The 22375-nt window shown below is 41.9% G+C and overlaps 1 protein-coding gene across 8 annotated transcripts in view; it reads right to left on the bottom strand.

Annotated features, from left to right (window-relative positions):
- LOC121942862 (protocadherin Fat 3-like) overlaps positions 1–22375 on the bottom strand; it is a 297480-nt gene that overhangs the window by 188909 nt on the left and 86196 nt on the right. For all 8 annotated transcript variants that reach the window (XM_088079386.1, XM_088079389.1, XM_088079392.1 and 5 more), the window contains one exon: positions 4592–7921. In XM_088079386.1, the coding sequence (XP_087935512.1) occupies positions 4592–7904 (3313 nt within the window). In that variant the 5' untranslated portion in view covers positions 7905–7921. The remainder of the gene's footprint in view (positions 1–4591; positions 7922–22375) is intronic.

Genomic DNA, 22375 nt, shown 5'->3' with positions numbered 1-22375 from the left:
TATATCCCTGGTCCACAACCTGGGGGCCCCGAGCCCTATGACAGATCGCCAAGGCTTCACAGGGGTCACATTTTATTTATTTCTACTAAATTAAATTGTTATTTTTGAAGTTTAGATCATTGTTCAAGATGTTAACTACAACAATCTTACAAGACAGAGACATGGTAAGCACAAACTATATTCAGATAGCTTTCAGTCTCTGCTAAAAAGACTTATCCTGCATAGAACTACGCAGTTAATATGACCAAAGAGCTAAAAGAACAATGAGCAAGTGTCAGGGAGGAGAAAACACTGAATTTTTCAAAAAAGAAAGCTGCTAAATGGTAAATGGACCTTCACTTGAATTGCACTTTTCCACTGTTTGACCACTCAAAGCGCTGTCACACTACATGTCACATTCACCCATAAACACACATTCATACACTGGTGGTCGAGGCGACCGTACAAGGTACCACCTGCTACATTAACATTCATACAGGCTCACACACTGATGGAACAGCCATCAGGAGCAATTTGGGTTTAGTATCTTGCCCAAGGAGATTTCATCATGTTGACTGGAGGTGCCAGGCATCAAACTGCCAACATTTCGATTAGTGGATGCTGAGCCACAGCTGCCGAAATATACTGTTAAGTACATATGATGGCTAAATCTCAAAAAGAAAAACATAATACAGACAGAGAATGGTATAAAAAGTTAAAAAATATCAGGAAAAACTTGTCAAGGGTGTAATGTTCACATGAAATAATCTGCTCAAAATCAATCCAAACCACTTATTTTACACAAACTTCTACATTTACTACATTCACTATTTCAGTCAACTGTACAGTTTATCATTTTCTCTGTGCTATTATTTTTATGCATTGCATATGCTATTAAATACCTACAAAATGTGTCAGTCAAGGGACGTCAGCTTACTCAATGACAGAAAATGGGGCCCCTAAAAGAAAAAGGTTGGGAACCACTGCTTTACAAGGTTGCAAGGGGCTGGAGCTGATCCCAGCTGACATTGGGCCAGAAGCCAGGTACACTCTCTGCGGGTCTCCAGACAATCACTGTTGCTACTGTTCTTACATCTAGAGGTAACTATGTTTAAATTAACTCATTCCACAGTATCTAGCAGCTACAGTAAGGCTACAACATGGTTGGTGTTAGGCAACTTAAAGGACAGTGTGTAGGATTTAGGGAGATATATTTGCAGAAGTGAAATATATTATAATACGTATCTTCTCTTTTGTATATATTTACCTGAAAATTGGAATTGTTGTGTTTTCGTTACCTTAGAATGAGCGGGTACCTGTCTATATAGATTGACATGTTACATTGCCATGTTTCTACAGTAGCCCAGAATGGTCAAACCAAACACTGACTCCAGGCAGGGCCATTTGTGTTTTTACATCAGCCACCGTAGTAAGAAGCCCAACTGCAATAAGCAGCCGCAGAGTTTGCTGTTTGTATCATGAAACTGCTTCATTCAGTGTTTCTAGCGGGTTAAATCATCAGATCCGTTTGTTTTGGAAAGAAAGCGACCTTTGTAGATAATTCAGGTGGTTGCAATCTGCAATTCACCACTAGACACCACCAAATCCCCCTAAATCTTACAAACTTTACCTTTAAGATTAGTGAAAGTTCGTGGTTACAGTGTAAAGCTTAATGTTTAATTCAGGTCTGTGACAGGATGTAAACTCCAGGCCCCAGACTGAAGCTCAGAGGTGCTACATGTCCAGTGACCAATCCAGCCTCCATGGACACACTTCTACTCTGTTGCAGATGGCATACAATTTAAAAACCTGGCGATGGTCAGACCCAACATTACAGCACAACAGCTCATCTCCACCTCTGGATCACTAGCTGACCCTTCATTTTCTCCATCAAGACTCTTGTCAAGGGCCCACAGTGATGGAATGAGCTCCCCGCTGAATCTGTGATTTTACATCCAATATGTGCATTAAAAAACATCAATGACAATGTATGCAGTGCAGTTGGCTTACGCAGAAACATGTATATCTTTTTGCATGCCAATAAGTACAAGCAAATTTTGCCAACTAGGACTTTATATAAGCCAGTAAAACAGTAAATCATCTCTGCGTCCATCACTTGTCAGGCCTGTGAGCAGCAGGGTGAGCGACTGCTGCATGCTGAATTAGGTCGAATCGGCTCAGTGTTGTGTCTTCTTTGAAAGCTTGTAACACATCCATGTTGAGCTGATTTAAAAAGCTTTTCATGTAATTTAATTTATTTTCTTTGTAAGGACAACACACCTCAGATGTGCCAGTGTTAGCCAGCTGGCTAATTTTCAACTTCAGTCCTTTGGCAAGATCTTTTAAAAAAAACTATAAAATCTGTGGTTCTATGTTGTATTTGCTGGAATGCAAAGGATAACTGATATGCACAGCCAAATCATTTACAGGGAATTTCTTCAAAACACCTATTCATATAATACTGAAGTGATTAAATCATCCTTTATTTTAACTCTATTAGATAAAATATTCTTTCAGGCTAAAACACTTGTGAATGTGAGGTATGTTTGTTTGATTGACAGCTGTCTCAGCCAGTCAGCGTTTACTTGCTTGTTCGAACCTGTCCACTGAGGCCCCGCCCCTTTGACCAAATTAAGACATTCCAGTTAAAATTTGTGTTCAACATTATGGTTTGCAAAGCTGATACGAGTGTGCATGTGCAGTGCAAGTGTGTGTGTGTGCAAAGCCAGAATATTTCTCTAAGTTGTAATTGTGTTTGTAGTGTTTCTCGGCAGCTCAGGGCTGATTTATGGAGCTTGCCAAGGCTTGGCTAACAAGGGCCATAAATCCTCCCCTCCACTCTGCTCCTGTTCATCAACTTGGGACACCACACCAGGTTAACGACTGCATATGTGTGAGAGTGTGTGTGGGTTTGTGTATCTGTGTGAGTGTGTGTTAGATATAATATTTCAAGAAATTCCCATTGGCCACCTTTGGTCGTTCAATTTTCAACTGGGGACAGCCAGAGCTGGGGGGGGGGGGTATTTTGTTCACAGCCAGTTTCACTTGCCATGCACTGAGCTAACTAGCTCTCAGCTGAACCTAGCAGGCAGTGGGCAGAACTAACAGCTCATGGAGGTGGTTACATACTAAGTTACATACTGATTCGTTCAAGCTCTATTCAGTTAAAAGAGTGATGGGTTCAAATGTTATCTTGTAAAAATTAGTTTTGGGGGAGAAAAAATGTTTGATTTCAAGAATAAATTCATAATATTATGAGAATAAAGACCATTTTACAAGAAAATAAACATATTGCCAGCAAACTATAAAACAGGTGAGAGCACTGGCAGCCTCCTTAAATATATATACACACACCCCCAGTGACCATAAATGAGTTATAGTCATGTGAGAACTATTGCAATGCCAGAGTTAGGTTTTCTATTCAGTAATGTTCACATGCTTATTTTTCTAAACTATATTATGGTATGCTTTAAGAATTTCAGCAGTAAGCTAAATATGTCATCAATTGTAAGCACTTACACTCTATTTATTAATACTATAATTTTTTCCATTGCACAGTTTTTAAATGTTGCTGACATTCTTCATTTCATGTTTAAGGCACTAGCTATGCAATAGGCAGTCTAAAGATCAATTCATTGTTGTAATTATTAAGTATTAAGCTCCAGTGGAGATGCTCAGTGACCAATAACCTATTTATGCTAATCATTTAGTAACCATGGCAACACATATTTTCCCTGATTAAAAAACTGTTAAAACTGCTGTGTTTGTATCCGACTCTGTGTACTTTGTCAGTACATTAAGTCTATTAAAAAGTGTGTGACAGCGATGATGCAGTTGTAAGCCCCCTATCATTACTGTACAAGACGCCTCCTTTTCGACCTTTCCCAAGCTGTCAGCATTCATAATGTGTGGTCAGTTTAATTAATATTTCTTTGTGGGCTCTTTGTGGGACACCAAAGACTACCAGAAGCATGACAATGCTGCATAAACTTCTGACAGACATCAGAATTTGATTTCCCCACCAGGGCTCCTCATAACGCACTGATGATATAGGATGACAATCGCCAAACGGTCCAGTCGACTTACCCGTCAGTCTGTATAACTTCATGTAAACTTCTGTTTTGTAAAAAGTCAGTGTGAACAGGGATTTGACTGGAGCTAAAATGCAACTTTTTTTTTCCTTTGTGAAAGCACCTTTAGAAGCAAAATTCTTCCAACACTTAAATCTCTCCATTTATCTACATGTATCTCAATTTCCTATTTCCAAAAATTCTATTTTCAAGAACTCATCAGAGAGATTGTTAAGAATATCAAAGAATACTTTAAAGTGTCAGAAAATCCAGATCAAAACTCTCCATTAACATGTTAATGTGTAGGACAATATAAACTCTGCAACCCACACAATACTATGTTTCCAGGCAATGCAGTGATATTTGGTGAAATGCAAGTACACAAAAAAATGACTGTGTTACAGTTACATGAGTAAAAATTGTTTTTTGACTTTCATCACTGGGGAAATGCACATTGAAAGCATGACACACACACACACACACACACACACACACACACACACACACACAAAAAAAAAAACATTTTCAAGAAAAAAACTCACCTGTCTCTTCATCGATGGCAAATCGTCCAAGCCCGCTGCCGTCACGAATGGAGTACTGGATTTCTCCATCTCTGCCAGCATCATCATCTATAGCCGTGACTTGGAGTAGTGTAGTTCCAATCCGGGAATTCTCTTTAACTAATCCTGTCAAGGCAAAGTGGGAAAAGTATGGAGCGTAGAGGTTTTCGTTCACATCTACAACCTCCACTTCCACAAAGGTGACGGAGAGAAGAGAAACAGGCCTTCCTTTGTCTTTGGCCTTAACAGTGAGGTTGTAAAACTGCTGCGTCTCGTAGTCCAGCTCCTTTGTTAGCCGAATAGCACCACTGGCCTTGTCTACCTCAAACCATCCATTGTAGTCGTTGGCTAGAGAGTAACGGACCTGGCCTCCGAAACCCAAATCTGGATCCTGGGTCTCTAACCAGGCCACAACAGTTCCCACTGGAAGATCCTCCAGAGCTCTGGCTTTGTACACGCTGGGGATAAATAGTGGGGGACAGTCATTCACATCCTCTAGTATGATTTTCAAAGTGGTGACAGAAAACCTTTGACCCCCTCTCTCTGCTTTGTCTCGGGCCTCAATCTTCAGGTTAAAAGCAGAAACAAACTCCCTGTCTAGCTGGCCAGCAACATACACTATCCCATTAGTCGAGTTGATGCCAAACTGGGTGGTGCTGGTCAAAACAGAGTACACAATTTCCCCATTGGATCCTAGATCTTTGTCGGTGGCCTCAACCTGGATGACATCTGTACCTAAGGCAGTGTTTTCAGGTATGACAATTCTATAGCCTCCTTCCTGCAAAAACTGGGGTGCATTATCATTAGCATCCTCTATGTAGACAGTAAGCAAACGCCAGCCAGTTTTCTGCAGCAGGCCAAGGTCATAGATAGTTAGGTTGAGGAGATAACGATCCCTCTTTTCTCTATCCATCGGCAGGAAGACACTGATAAGGCCAGTCTCCATATCAATTTTAAAACAGCTGTCAGTGTTTCCATCTGCAATAGAGTACAGAATTTGACCATTGAAACCTGTGTCACCATCGTAGGCATTGACCTTGAAAACACTCGAGCCAACCTTTAGGTCTTCCCGCACAGCGATATCTGTTGGAAAAGCTTTGTCGAACTGGGGCGTTTGCCGATTGACAGAGAAAAGGTCAATAAAACCTTCCTCAATTTTGGGCTTGCTGCTAGCTTTGGACTTTTTGAGCAGCTTTTCAGCTAACTTTTGGGCTACCCTTGTCTCTTTACAGTTAAAACTTTGGGTAGGAGACTTCCCATAAGCAAGTGAGATGTTAACAAACATAGGATCGGAAAAGTTCTCACCATCTGTGGCAGTTATTTTGAGACTAAAGACACCGTTCTTTGGATTGGCTGTGGCAAGGGAATGTTTCAGTGAAAGGACGCCTGAATCTGGGTTTAGGTCAAAGTACCCCCATTCGTTCCCTGAAATAATCTTATATTTTACTAGCTCCAACTCATCTATATCAATCGCAGACATTGTCGTAATCACTTCATCCACTGGGAAATCTCTTGAGATCACACCCTGGCATGCTACCTTCTCAAACAATGGCTGGTTGTCATTTACATTTTCCAGGTGGATTGTCACATTGACTTCACTCTCTCGCCTGTAAGGCGACCCCCAGTCAGATGCTCTCACAACAAAAACAAAGCTCTCTGATGATGATTCAAAGTCCAACTCTTTAGTGGTGCTGATGATACCAGAAAACTGATTGATTTTGAAGGGTAATGGCTGAAGGCTGGAAATGCTGTAAGTTATGTATCCATTTTCTCCTTTATCCTCATCCACTGCAGAAACTGTCAATACATTGGTCCCAACTGCTACACTCTCATTGACCATAACCTCATAAGAGGACAGATCAAATGTTGGTGTGTTGTCATTGGCATCTTCAATGGTTACCCGCACTTTAACTTTGAGCTCACTATCTATTTCCATTACCTCTAGATTAAAGACATCCTGGGTCACCTGGGTGAACCAGTGAGTGGTGGAGATTACGCCTGTTAGGGTGTTCATTTGAAAAAAAGCTGAATCTGCAGACGGTGTCAGAATATACTCTGCATCATCAGGCTCTGGCTTGATTTTAACAGCCTCTACAATCGTACCTGGTGGGGAAATTTCATTCAAACTAACATCATACATCTCCAGCTCAAATGTAGCTTTTGCTGTCTGTCGTTTCTTGACCATAATGTGGACAACCTTGACGGCAGAGAACTTTTGTGGGGCTCCCCTGTCTTTAGCCTGCAAAGTGAGGTTACAGCCATAAGGGTATGTCTCCCAATTTACAAACTCTGAGGCCTTTATGGCAAACTCGCCTTCTGCAGATCTTTCTACAAAAAACTGCTCTGAAGGGTCTCCACCCACAATGACCACTGAGTCTATTTCTCCATTTAAGCCATCATCTAGGTCTTCAACAGTGACCATGGCATACACAGGGTTTTTATCAAGCCATGAGGGTGTGTGGGTGACCACAGTCATGACTGGGGCATGCTCATTCACGCGTTCTACGTGGACAAAAAGCTTGGCTGTGCTGCTGACCCCATTATTTCCATAGAGCTTCATGCCACGGTCCACTGCCAGAATTTCTAAGTCGTACCGATTCTGCTCATCAACATTGAGCTTTCCACTAAGAGAGACAACTCCACTGGTTGGATGTACAGCAAACAACTCCATTTTCTCCTTGAAAAAATAGTAAAACTCCCCATTGGAGCCAATATCTGCATCTGTGGCAGTAACTTGTGCTATGCTAGTCCTGAGAGGGGTGCTCTCCGCTATAGTGACGGAGTAAGTGGTGGGTGAGAACAAGGGTCGCAGGTCATTCATATCCAAGACCTGGATGCTGACTTTTGTCCAGGTCTCAAGGAGGGCATCTCCCTTGACAGAGGCTTTTACTGTCAATACATAATTATCCTGAATCTCTCGGTTGAGGATAGCTGCGTTGCCACCTTTAGTTCTTATGCGCAAGAAACAGAAGTCGCCCAGCACGTACTCCTCTGCCTTGAAGAACCCTTCGTCATCACCTGACGTGATTCTGTAGCGGATCTCCCAGGAGCGCTGTGCCAGGTGGATGCCCATTTTAACTTTACTGTTGGCATAGGTGCGTGCTGCTGAGTTTTCATAAACTGTCGCGTGGTAGACAGCCTGGGTGAAGCCAAAGTGAGGTCCATCCTGAAGGCCTCCCTGGGTGTTCTGGCCACAGCAGGGTGGTGGCTTGAGGAGCAGCAACAGCAGCAGCAGCAGGGCCAGACCGAGGAGAGGGGCTCGCATGCCTGCCCACTGGCCCATATTCACATTCATATCATTATCCCTCCATCCTGAAATGGAAAGACAGAAACAGGAAGCAAAAAGGTTAGCTACAGGACATGGGATTTACATACTTATTTTATCATTACCTATCTCTGCTTCGGACAACAGAGATTGATTGAAAGAGGGGAGGGGTGGGGACATCAACAGTAACCAGGCAACCAAAATTAAATCTGACATCATCCCTGTGTGGTCTCTGGACACTGAGATCAGTGTCAACAGTCAATTGCATGTTACAGAAAAACCAGAGGTGGTTTGAGAAGGAACAAAATAATTGTACGGCTAGGAAGAGAAGTGTAACATCACCAAAACAAACACTAAAGAAAATAAGTGCAGAGGGCAAAATGATGGGCTGCCACACCATGACCCTATCATAACCCATTTCCTGAAATACATTAAAACTGCAGCCCTGTGTCTCAAAACCATGTAATATCTCCAGACCAAAGCAGTTGTGGTTTTGAAACTGAGAGTCAAGTAGCTGCTGTGTTCAGATTTTGCTCTTTCTTTTTCAGGAAAAAAAAGTGATCTGAAAGTAAGCAGCCACAAATATGTGCCAATCTGGGCTTTGGGAGAAAAGCCTGATCCGGTAAAAGCCATGTTGTGGCTATAGGAGTGCCACAGTGGTCTGCATTTTGATGACTCTGCACTTTCCATCACAAGGGATGGAGAGATGGGGCGGGAAAAGACAGACGGTGTCTGAGTGCACTGATAATAACACTGCTAAAGTGTACAGCTAAATCTACAATTTCTCAATATACACAGTTACACGTACACGTACACATCTCCTGCAAGAGTACAAACTTTGTTTTTGTTTCAAACAGGAACTGATCCAGTCTTAACTTCTGACTGAAAGAAAAAAGCATTTGGCTTTTTGAGCATGACCAAAAACCACCTCATCTGAAACAATGCAAACCGATGCCTATGCCTGCATTTAAATACAATCCAACAGTCATTCAGGGAAGAAAGGCTCGAATCCAAAGGAGAGAAATGCCAAAAACAACACTTAAATTTTTATCTGACCTTAAACTGTCATCTCAGTGTCAACTTCAGTCAGTGAGGGTGGATGTGTGTGTGGGGTGGGGTGGGGTGGGGGGGACTTTCCTGCTGGAAGTGTCTGAGGACAGTGTTAGTCAGCTTTACTGGGTCAGTACATCTCTCCTCTGAAAAACTAGTGCCAGCCGGGAGGCACAGTAATGATGCCGCTGCATTAACCCCTTTGAATCAATGCCAATTTTGTTCAGTTTTCAGTTCTCACTTAGAGACAACATGCACAGTCACTTCATGTCTGAGATTTGAAATCACTGGGTTATTTGCATGTATATCCTTGCAGGAAATATGTGTAAGTAAATTGTCGAAGGAAAGTATTCCAGGGGTATAAGATCTATGCTGATAGGACTCAGCATAGATCTTTGCACAGCGTTTGCACTTTCTTATTTCCTTTTGGGTCAGTGATTTCTAACCAGGTGCACTGCTGCAGTGACCAGAGAGGAAATGGTAATTAGCACAGCTAATTTGAGACACATACTGTATGTCCATGTATTTGTGAGACATCATATGGGATTACAAAGCTATAGAGATAGGCCGGACAAGAAAATCTGGGAACTACTGTTTTAGGAAAGGTAGTGTTAGGGTTAGTCAGTGTTATGGTTCAGAGGAAGTCATTAACCAAGACCAGAGTGCAACAAACCAAAACAGGACCAAGACCAAGACTTGAGGGGTTGAGACCAAGTCAAGAACAAGACCAAGGCAGGTAGGACTGAGCCAAGACTAGACCAGTGCAAGTCCCATAATGTATGACACACTTAAGATAAAATTAAGATAAAATGTGGAACATGCAAACCAAACTACTCAAATTATTCTTCAATTCCACATTCCCATAAATTCTCCTTTATTGACATACTGTATTTATGTGTGTATGTATGAGTAGTGTCAGTGCAATCCAATACACTGGAGACACTAGAAACACTAGAGAGCTGAAGTCAGCTGAAGGATATTTTTTTATCTTTCTGTAGCTTTCCAGTAGTTTTTCCTAAGTATTCAAATCCCCCCAAAAATCTAATTTTGATCAAAGTTTATATATTTTAGCCTCAGTAAGCTTTTCCCAAGCCCCTATTAAAAGAGACCTGACATACATTTCTGAATGATGTCATTGTTACATATATACCCATTGAAACTAAACTAATATAAACTAAGATAATATATTTTAAGAGAAAGATATATCAGAAAATATCATCTGAATTAATATTTTTTAACTTATTCTCATAGTATTGAGCAGCACATCTCCACAGTTAACGTGCATGTTGAAAACACACCTGACTAAAGTGGCTCTCACATTCCAGGCGGTGGAGACGACAGACGACATACAACCACAGCAAATGGAGGATTCAAACATTAAATTAAATTATTATTGTTTTCATTTTATTTCAATATATTCATTATAGTGTAACCACATATTCATCTTCATTTAATCCAGAACCCAATCCGGAAAAGCCCAAACCACCCACCACCACCACCACCAACCAACCGATAGGGAAGTCTATAATTTCATTCTTGTTCAAAATGTTAGCAGGGCTACAGCAGGCTTTCTACAGTTTCTAAAGGCATGTTTTAAACAAAGACTACAATTGAGCTAATGAGAAACACAGTGATTAAGCTTTCTATTTAAAAGAGCTGAGTAAAAGGTTGAATAGTTAAAACAGTCTCCTGCTCTCTTTCACACATTTTTTTGGAACAGCATAAGTATGCTTTTTATTTACTAACAATGGCACAACATGCTGATATATTTTAATTTGGGTTTATTTCACATTTAAAACAGCAGCTCTATGCACTCAGTTTTTTTTTGTCTCAATTTTTTAGAGAACGGAGGCAAAAGCTGCTCCCTTAATATTTTTATAATTTCCGACTGGAAGAAACAGCATGTGTGGGAAAATGCTCATTAGGCTGTCGCAGCCTGTGGCACCAATGCTGTTACAACTGTACAGCTTGAATTTAGCCTGCTGCTATTTTCAAATTGATGCTATCCAACAATACCCTAGAGGCGGCCTATAAACATACATCTGGGCAAAGTGTTCCAAACCACACACACAACCAACAAACATACACATACACACTCACACTTGTAGCCTTTTAGAGTTCATTGCATCCCCCATATGTAGAGCCTCTGCCCTGAGGGCTGGTTGGAGGGCAGTGTGCAGTGGGTTGACATCCAGCACATGTACCTGATATGCTGCTCTGCTCTCTCTTTAGATACTACTGTTGAGATCAGTGACAGCAGGACTCACAGAGACTATCTACCGGAAAGAGAGAAACCATCAGCAGGCTAGAGCTGCCACGTTACACACCCTTAGGCTTGTTTTTTCTCAAAAGAGTGGCTGTAAACACATTTTTCTATTCCAGGAGTTTTTTTTTAAGTGTATGCGTGTGTGTGTGTGATTGTGTGTGTAAATGCATGTAGAAAGGGGTGAGAAGCAAGATTTCGGAGGTACATGGGGAAATACATGTAGTTTTGATTTTGTTTTTTCTCATATAACTTGAGACTACAACAGCTATTTTAGGCCATGTACTATGAAACATATTTTCTCTATTTTGGTTTACTGCCTATCATTTCCGAAGAACGCCATAGTGTTGTAGAATTTTTTTAACCCTTTAAAACCTGGATTAAGCCTTTGAAACTTGAGCAAAATTGGTACAATTTCTTTAAAAAAAAACATGGCAAATAAGGCAATGAGCAACTGGGCAAGAAATGTCAAATTGTAAGAAATAAGCAGATTTGGAAAATTATTTTTGAAAAAGCTTGGGGAAAATTTTCCAGAAAACTATAGTTCTAATGATCATAATTATTGACCTCAGTGACTGAACTCACAGCCCCTTTTCCTCTGCTGTGCTGCTACGGTGCTGTTTTCAATATGGCACTCTGTTTTTAACTAATTTGCTCTCCCTCTCTCTTATTTATAGGGCATTTTTTAAAGTAATTTTGATATAAATATTGGGTATTAAGTTATTTCTAGTTTTATTTAATTATTTATCAATTAATTAGTGACACTGTCACTTTATGTACACTGCTGGACCTGAGTCACCTTAAAATATATATTTTAAATAATTTTACAGAATTACAGATTATTTCAAATATATATATATATATTAAAAGTTTTCCACAGTTTTTTCTAGAGCATTTCCCTGTTTTTTTCTATTTTATTTTTTATTTAGGTTTTTATTATTTCTTTATGTCATTATATGTCTACTTTTTGTTTGTTTAGAGGGGGTTTTTGGTAAATTTTCAGGTAATTTTCTTGCACCTCTTTTAATTCAGGAGTTCTTGATGGATGGCTGCTATAAGGCTTTACCAGCGGGACACATCATTAGTTGTGTACCTCAGCATCACGGGGTATTTCGGCCAATTATCACAATGCACCCTCTGCTGAGGCAGGCCCACCACAGGTTGATCAAGCCTGGGTGTGAGTCCCGCGGTTAGCTATTCGCCTTAGCAGCCAGGTTTCGCTCCTCTTCAGCCACAGCCAATGGCTTGTCCTCTCGGCGGTGTTTGCCAGTTCTTTGATGGTTAGTCTATGAGCCTGTCCCCTGACTCTGACCTCCCTAAGGAGCTTTGCTGTTGTGCTGGCTACAAAGCCCCTGCACCCCACCTCCACCGGGCGCACCCTTATCTTCCAGTCTCTGTCCTCTGCCTCGGCTGCTAGCTTTGTGTAATGCAGCCTCTTATGCTCATATGCTTCTTCAATGGCCTCAATGTCCTCCCAGGGAACTGTCAGCTCTATGATGTAGGCAAGCTGGCAGGACTTAGACCAGAGGACGAGGTCTGGTTGCAGGGTAGTTGATGCAATCTCCGGGGGGAAAATGAGCCTTTGATCAAAGTCAAAGTCAACTCCATGTGAGTTTTTTCCTCTCAACACCCTCCCATGTCATCCAGCAGCCCTGTTTGGCTTGCGCTATGGCTTTGGAGTGTCTGGCTGCTTCCTCCTGTCGGTGCACCTCCTCTACCACCATGATTCAGCGCTCAGTTGCAGATGCCTTTTGCCAGAGAGGTTTTACAGCTCCAAGGCCAAAGCCTCCTCTGTCTTGTTGGACGTGGCCCACTATGTTGCGATGGAGGAGAGCAGATTTGGCTTGTAGCACAGCTGTGGCTGGGGTCCACTTCTTCCCTGTTGCTAGGGTCGGAGCAGCACCTCTCACCACAGGGTCAGGAAGTCAGTGAGAGACATGTCCAGCCTTTACCTTGGCACTCTTAAACTCTTCAGCCAGACTCAAAATTGGCAGTGATAGGGCACCGTCGCTGTAGAGTCCAATGCTGCCAAGGCATCTGGGAAGTCCGAGCCACTTCCTCACACGAGAGTTCACCGGCCTGTCGATTGGCATGGCTAACCGAGACCTTGTACACGGTTAATGGTCACACTGGTAGCACCAGAGTTTCAGTTTCCCAGGTAGTGCAGTGTTGTTGATTTGCTTAAGGCTGTTAACAACATCCTGCCTTAGTTGCTCAATTTGATGGGTGTCTTTGACGTCTGCATTGTACCATCGTCTGAGGCTCTTGATGGGCTTCTCTAGGACTGTTGGAATTGGTTCTTCCCTGATGTAGTACCACCCAGCTGTTAGCTGGCCTTTGATGACGGAAATGCTGCGTGACTTGCCTGGCTTGAACTCCATTCTTGCCCTCTGGATGTTTTCCTGGAGTTTCTGAAACCACGGTCTAGTGCATGGTTTTGTTGTTGTTATGATGGTCATGTCGTCCATGTAGGCTCTAATTGGTGGAAGACGAAGGCCGCTGTTGCTTCTTTCCCCTCCCACCACCCAACGAGCTGCCCGTATGACCAGTTCCATTGCCATGACAAAAGCCAGGGGGGAAATTGTGCAGCCTGCCATGATGCCAATCTCCAGATGATGCCATGAAGTGGTTTTTGTTCTCGAATGTTACACAGAACTGGAGATCCTGAAAGTATCTCTTTACCAAATCTGTGATGTGGTTTGGTATGCCAAAGTAGTTGAAGGCCATCCAAAAAAACTTGTGAGGGACAGAACCGAAAGCATTGGCAAGGTCTAAGAAAACCACATGCGGGTCTCTCCGTTCCTTTTTTGCAGATTGTATCTGGTGCCAGATGATATTGGCATGCTCCAACCATCCTGAGAACCCCTTTATCCGGGCCTTCTGCACTGATGTATCAATAACATCGTAAAGAGTCCTTCTCTTTGGGGATTAGGATACCTCCTGCTCTTCTCCATGCTCTCAGTATCAGTCCCTTCTGCCAAGTTACCTTCATCAGCTTCCAAAGGTATTTGAGGACACAGAGGGTGTTCTTGTAGAGCCTATATGGGATATCATTGGGCCAAGGTGCTGATGCTGATCTTGCGTGCCTCACGATCTTCTCTACCTCGCTCCATGTGGGCCTTACATCCATTTGGTGTTCAGGTGCATGAATTGGCGGCATGTTGTTTGGGATGGTGACTGGTTCATGCCTCCGATGATCAGAGTAGGTCTTCCTCAGGTGCTCTTGCAGGTCTTTTACAGGCACTTTGAGGCTCCCACTCTTTCCACAGTCAAAGAAGCCTTTAACGAACGAACTGTTGGGATTGCTGTAAAAGAGGGTCCTTGTCCGTTCTTTCCTCTTGCGTTGTTGTCAGAGGTGCTCTGATCTCCACAGATTGTCAGTCGCTGCTTTATTTTAGCCTGCAGTTGGTCAAGTCCCACTCTTTCCATCTCTGTGGCCTTCCTCCACTTCTTTCTCAGTTGTCTTCTTTCTTTAACCAATCTGTCAATTTCCTGCTGCCTCCTGGACTTTGATTGGTTTAGGAGGTCTTTCTGCGACCTCTGCATTTTGGCCTTTATCCCAAACCTCTCAGCACTGTAGCTGTAGATGATGGATCCCATGTTCTCCAGTTTTCTCTCAACAGGCCCCTTCTGTTGTTCAACTAGGAGGACCAGGTCTGAATCAATAGTCTCCCGTTCTCTCTTCTTGAGCCACAGGATCTGAGGTTTCCTTCCTTCCATCTTCCTTTCTGTAGCTGGCAGCGGCTGGTTGGGCGCTGGGCTGGAGACTGGTGTTGGCTGTGGCTGGCAAGGTCTTGGGCTAGAGACTTGCTGGCTGTGGCTGGCTGGACTCTGGGTGGGAGACTGCAGCTTTCAAGCTTGGCTCTGGGCAGGAGACTGCTGCTGGCCGTTCCTGATTGGGCTCCGGGCTGGAGACTGCTGGAGGGTGTATGCGTTGCTGAGCTTCATCTGAGGTACTGATACCCTGAGGACTGTGGGGGTTTTCCTGGCTCCGGGCTTCACTCGACTGATTTGGCTGACTTCTTAAGAAGTATTGGTCAATGGAAGACCCCTTCCTGAGCTTGCTTACGCATTTCTTTAAGCCATGATGGATTTTAAAGCCTCTTGCTGTTGTTATTTTTGACCAGCCAAAGATACAGTTCTACAGTTCAGCTCCTTTCCTGCCAGTGTTGATGGTCCATCTGTTGCGGTGCTGGTTGTTCTATTCATTGTCACTTCCGTTCCATGGTCTGTCAACATTAAGTCCGTCTGTGTTGGGTCGTCTTCCCCGGGGTCATTTTCTTCTTTGAAGTTTTTGTAGCAATGGTGGGTGGATCCAGGAATGCTAACCAGCGCTGGGTCCTGCTGGTGTGGGTCCGCTAACCCACACTAGCCCCAGTGGGGTCTATTCCCTCCTGTCAGCAGTCATTCCAAGTCGTCATCTGGTCTTTCCCTGATTGTCAGCTGCTTTTTCGCAGTGGTCACTGGATCACTCCAGACTTTAAAGTTCGAACAAATATCACAACCTGCATGGCCTTGTATTTATCTTTTCAAACCTGATACTAAATAGTTTCTTAAATTTCTGCTTAAGCACCTTATCACAGCATATGTCAGTATTCTTCAGCCTGACATACAAACTCTGTGGAACAAAATTCCACCTGGAAAGATGTGGAACAAAATTCTGAATAAAGTTCTGTTTGTCTTGGCAATGCTCTGTTGGGCCACGAGTGTGTAATGATGATGGACACACTTGTGGTTCCAGCTGAGTTAAAGTGGTAAATAATTCTTCTCTAAATTTTAGATTCCTTTGAAGAAACTGTAGACATCCTGGAAAGTGATCTTCTTCCTCTTAAATGCATAATTGCCGTGTTGTTTCTATACAAGAAAACCCCACAAGCCGGTGTCTGCTAAATGTTTGCCACACACACACACACACACACACACACACACACACACACACACACACACACACACACACACACCACAAGGGATAGCGACACAGAAAAACACTATCATTCTCCACAGAGAAGCCCCACTTACTCTTGCTCTAAACACCCTCTCATTAGCTTTTCATTGCAGGCTAATTGGCCTTGAATTGTGTGGCAAACAGCAGCCGGCAGCCTCTCCACCCTGGACACGCTGCTGCCGCCACTGGCTTTGACCCCGCTGGCTCTGACCCCGCTAATACACAGCTATATGTTAACAGCTATTCTGCATTAGCTACCAGCTCACATGCTGACGAAGCAGTGCTCTCGCATATTGTGAGGAGCTGACAGAGGCAGCAAAGTAATGTACAGCATTAGGGTGAGAAAAGTCCTTCACCCACACAAATCGTGACTCTATAGGGAGGCTCCAATCAATCAGCTGCTGGTCACAATATGCACTACAAACAATGCATCAATCAGGACAAAAGAAATGCTGTGTAATAAGAAAGGGAATAAATCAAAACTCTGTTTCATTGGCTGATCCATCATGGCTGCCCGGACTTCCACCAGTCAAATGAAACTTTATGTTCATGTCTAGCTCCATACTAATCCCAGATCGTGCTGATCACTTGGGTTAAATAGCTTTACTGGACTGCGTCAGATATCCACAAACCCATGACAATAATTTTAAAAAAAAACACAAAAAACTTGTCAACTGATTTTGGCGTAAAAATGACCCCTATCACCAGAGGTGTGGACTCAAGTAGGGCTGTACCCAGATCCAAATTTATGTCAGTCTAATCAGATTTGGTTGTTAAATACAAATATTTGATGATTCATTAAAATTTTCTATATAAAGGTTCAAAGTTCAATCGGGGCTCAGCTGGATGTTCTGCGTGACAGTGGCATTCATGTGATGTCCTGAATAAGATAACAGCGCTAACAACAGATCGCAAATGTGCAACAGCATTCTTTTCCAACACTACATGTCAAGCAAAAGCCACAGACTGTGTCAGATGAAGTTGCTGTTAGTTGTGAATTCACCACTGTTAACCAGAGGAGAGAAGTTAATGTGATCTTAGAGCCTTACAGTGCAGAGCTTCTCCTCCTCTGTGCTGCTGCATCGCATCCTCTGCAGCCTGTACCAAAGAGCAGCGCGACTGTCAAATCGTCCCCAGAAGCACACTGCACAGCACACTGACAGCAAAAAATAAAAATAAGAACACGTCTGCTTGGCTTAAAGTTATCTCAGTCACTTTAACACTGTCTTATTGAGTCATTAGTGTTGATGTAGGACCTTCCCAAGTCCTGAATCAGCTCACATAAACACCATTCAGCAAGTTGACACTTAATTCTCCAGGTCTACTTTGCCTGAACCAAACCAGAATTGAGTCAAGGTTGAAAGAAACTAAAAGAACTAACATGAGTGCTGCAGGAATAATGTTTATTTGTAGTCAAGTGAGGCAGTTAGCGTCCCCCTGGTTCCCTCGTCAAACAGCCAATGAGAAAAATACTTTGTAATTTCCTGGCAACAAGAAAGATGTTAAACATATGGGGTCTCAGAAAATCAGATGAATATTATTTTTTTTGTATGGAACCTGATACAACAGACCACTTTTTTTGGTATTGTCAGGTTGTGTCTGCATTTTGGGGAGAGGTCCAGGAAATGTGTTTTAAAAAAGATTGGACACAGAGTTGGATCTTTTCTCTGTGATGTCGGGAGATGTTACAGAAACAAAGACCTATATTGTAAAATAAATAATCTTATTGGGGAAAATGTTCATTTACAAGGCAACTTAAACATCTATAGATTTAAGGGTTTCCTTAAACACCAGTTTATTTTGGAGGGATTTTATACAAATAACCAAGATTACCTAGATAGATGGGGGAAGTTTATTGAGTTTGAAAAAACAGCCGATGAGATTTTCCCATTGGTTTTTGGCCAGAAGTAAAAAGCTAAGATGAGGCCATAAACGAACAACACCACCGTCATATGACTGACTTTACCACAACAACGAGACTGGGAGGCTGTGTTCAGCATGATGACATTCTGTCGACTAATTTAGCAACTTGTTAGTAACCGCTCACAGTGGGTAATTCACAAATTTTATGTCGCTGAACAAGAAGTGAAAGTCTCCTCAGCTTGTGATAACCACAAACCTTATTTTAGGCGATTAACCAAAAACCCCTTTCAAATAACCCATCAACTTCTACACGCGAGAACCAGGGGTGATAAAAATGCAAACTCATTGCAGGACTCATTCCTGTATCACTCTATTATGTTACTGAGTTGGAAACAATTATACCAAAGGTTATTTCATTCATGTACAAAAACAGCCGATCATCAACAAAAACGAATTGCAGTATACAAAAAGTGTGGTGAAATTAACGGACAGAGACAAATCAACTTCCAAACAACTTGTAAACTTTTTAAAAAGCATTCATTATATTATAAATTTAGTTTGTTATTACACTGCTGTCTTGTTTAGAACTTGAAATTCAATGTTTAGAATTTGGGACAAGTAAGTCTTGACTTGGGCCTGGACAACGTACCTTAAAATAACTCAAAGTTGACTTTCCGTGTTTTCACACGGAACATGAATACTGGTCCCCTGAAGGAACATCTTACGTTTGTTTAACCAACTGCACACTTTAAAATGATGACAGTTATATATGGATTACTAGCTAATGATTACCTGGGATATACACAAATTCTGTTACATACATTTTTGTAGGTATATATATATATACACTGCATGAAAGGGACGCAAGGCAAGGTGTGTTCATGAATTTCTTTTACGATTTTTTTCCGATCAGCATTCACACCCGGGTCAACTGACCCTGCAGTAGACACAGGTTTTTATCCCCTGATTGGCACTGATGGGAACACTAAACCTCGGTGAACACAGTAATTTCAGCTCCTTAACCGTGCGATGCAATGATGCGGACACAGACACACAAGCTGACAGAAGGGCAGACTCGTGTGCTGCAGCAGTTTGTTCAAAGGCAATGGGAATGCAGTTTATTGCCTTTATTTAGCAGGTATATGAGTGTTTGAAAAAACCCATGTGTGCACGCACTAATTTTGGTGGGAAAGGGGTATTAGATATTAATAGTTAACAACTAAGAAAACTAGATTTAATGTCTTGTTGCTCTTTAAACTGATGAGCACGTTCAGAAACCAAAAAAGGCTTGATTGCTGCGTACCAATATTGTTTTAACCTGTGAGTTTTTATTACACCATAGGATCAAATGGTGTCTTTATTTTCCTCTAAAACGCAGGGATGAGCTGCAACACTGTCTAGAGTACCTCATGTTATCACAGCACTGTTAACTTCATGCAACAAGCAGTCATTTATAGGTGTAAATCTGATGTTAATCTATGCTTACTACTAATGCAGCGCTAGAACACATTTAAATCTGAATTGTTGTTATTGATGTTGATGTAAAATGTGATTTAAGTGTCACCACAATCCCAGAAAGGACAAAAAAACATACACCATCTGAGTTAAAATCGTGTTTTGTCAGTTAAGAGGCTTCACTGCCAAATCCCTCTGCAGCAAAATACAGGGAATGCTTTCTGTCCTACTGTGATAATTACAGCCTCCTCTATCTGGAAGGAGTGTAGGAAGACAAGCAGAAAGACAGCCTGGCAGACGAGAGGGAATAGAGAGCATGAGAGGTGGAGAAGAAAACAAACAGCACAACAAGACAGAAGGAGGAGATTGAGGAAGAGAGAAGGAGAGTGTGTATTATCTCATCCATACAGAGAACTACCACACAATGGTGCCTACAATCACGACTGTCAACTCTTGTTAATACATCAATCACCAGAAAGGCAACCACTGGGCCAGAAAAACTCAATTACCCACGATTCATCCTTTGTCTTTCTGCTTCCATTTCAAAAGACATTGGTAATTCATTCATTCATTCAATCATTGAAAAATGCATCAGACAATTCAGAATACAACCACTTCAAACAAAATTCGGTGTCAGAAAGCAATAACTGCACAAATTTGGTTGTACAAATCAATTTACAGAGGGAGTCAAATGTGTTGAACAGGTATACTGGATAAAACAGTGAAGGAGGGTGCGGGAGAAAAATGACAAGAGGGTGGGAGAGCATAGTCACTGGTCTCAGGTACACTGTATATTCTACTCCTGAATGTACAGTATATTCTTGGATGGATTTGGAGGATCTACATGAAAATTAAGAATTACCAAGGCAAATGTTGTCACCTTCCTGAAATGAAAATAAGGAACCATGTTAAGTGATGTTCCCCCTGTGACGAATGGAGGCGGTGCATTTGGACCACAACTTCTGTCTCACACATCCTAGCCATTGGTAATCATTTTCCCATTCCCTGTGAAATTTCTGTAATCTCATATTATGCAAATGTTTTTACATCTTGTGCCACCATGGCCTCATGACTTCTCATTGGTTGTGACCTCACTGGTTGTGACCATAGACTGTATACTGGATACTGAAAGACAGTAGTATCTGCTGCAGAACCACCAGACTACAGAGCAGCGTCTGTAGTCTGGAGACTCCTCAACTCCTCCTTCAACGCCAAAAACATGTAGCTTTAATTTCATTTCCTCTTAAACCACGTTTAAGATGACAATAAATCTACCTTGTACCTTATATATAATGAAGTATGACTTAACAAAAGTGAAAGACTCCCAAAATAAAGCCGAAACAGCACAATCCACCCCGGTGGCTGGCTGCAGTATAGGTCATAAACCCTGTCATATGGGCCAAACTAAAAAAACTCAAAGTACATTTCAAATTATTTTTTTTCCAAAGGTAGTTTCTAACATTTAAAATAGTTCCTATCACAGCAGGCTGGTTTCCATTACAGATTTGTGCAAAATGAATACAGAAATTTCAAAATCTCAAAAAAACACAATTAATGTTCTACAACTTCTATTCTGGCGATAACATTCCAAGACGCATGGTGATGTATGTTCAAAACATTAGCAGCTTTATTTCTATTGCAGCTACCACACTAGCCGTCATTATTTCCAATGGAAGGCCACATAGGTGTGTCATGCGAGCAATGATGGAAAGGCAAGCCCCTTATACATGGGAGTGACCACATATGACAGATTACTGGGAGGTGATAGTCCATGATTTCACAGAGGAATTGTGGATTCCAAACTTCCAGATGATCCTCTCAACTTTTGAAGAGTTACACCTCAAGTGTTAAGTTTGTTCGAGTGTATTTCTCTTCTGGTACGTTTGGTTCTAATTACTTATTTGATGCTAGAAAAAGAGGGTTTCATGTCATGATTGACAGCTGTGTCTGCCAATCGGTGTGCTTGCAAACGGGTGTCGTGTCAGACTATAATCAGGCTGATGTCACTAATCTGAAGCATTACTGTAATATTAGTAAAAGCTACAGATGATTGCAGTTTCATTGCAGTTCCAGTGTAACATATATGCTGAATGATGTCAGCAGCCCCCGGTCTCTCTGGCTGAGCTCATGTTGTCTTGTGTTGCGTTACAAACAACACTGAGTCTCAGTTTCACCATGCTGCTTGTTACAACTTCATCTGAATTTACAAGCTTTTGTTAAAAGTTACACTCAAAGTCAAATGTTCTGTTACTCCATCCTTAGTTTGTTGCCATTGCTATAACTATACATTCAGCATGATCCTGTAGTAAGCTATACATTTTCCTCTTTTCATACTGCAATTAATACACAACCTGTTAAATACCTACATACTTCTCTTACAGTAAAATGTGTTTGCAGTTGTAAGTTGGCTTATTGTATAATATAACACTGAATCTGTCATGTTTTAGAGATCCTCTTAGGGACATGATGTTTGGTCCTGAAGCTCTTGTTTGAGGTTCCTGGACGGACCAGACTCTCTTCACAGTATACAAAAGAGTTCGAGCACAGACAGTGTGAGCATGATAAAATGTTTTTTTAACATTAAAACATGAACATATTCTCATATGAACCTTAAAATGAGCATAATAGCTCTCCTTAAATATAACAAGAACATTACTGGGGTGGCTGTGGCTCAGAGGTAGAGGGGTCGTTCTCTAAACGGAATGTCAGCATTTCGATCCCCAGCTCCTCATGTCCTCATGTCGAAGTATCCTTGGGCAAGATACTAAACCCCAATTTGGTTCAGTATCTTGCCCCGGGGGACCTTGTACAGTAGCCTCTGCCACTACTGTGTGTGTGTGAATGGGTGAATGTGACATGTCCTGTGATAGCACTTTGAGTAGTCGAAAAGACTAGAAAAGCGCTATTCAAGTACAGTCCATTTAC

Source organism: Plectropomus leopardus, chromosome 6, assembly GCF_026936395.1.
Source record: "Plectropomus leopardus strain MGB_pleo_1.0 chromosome 6, ASM2693639v1, whole genome shotgun sequence".
In the NCBI taxonomy this organism is placed as follows: Eukaryota; Metazoa; Chordata; class Actinopteri; order Perciformes; family Serranidae; genus Plectropomus; species Plectropomus leopardus.
Note: the sequence above shows the minus strand (reverse complement) of the source record. Positions and strands in the feature narration are given on the sequence as shown.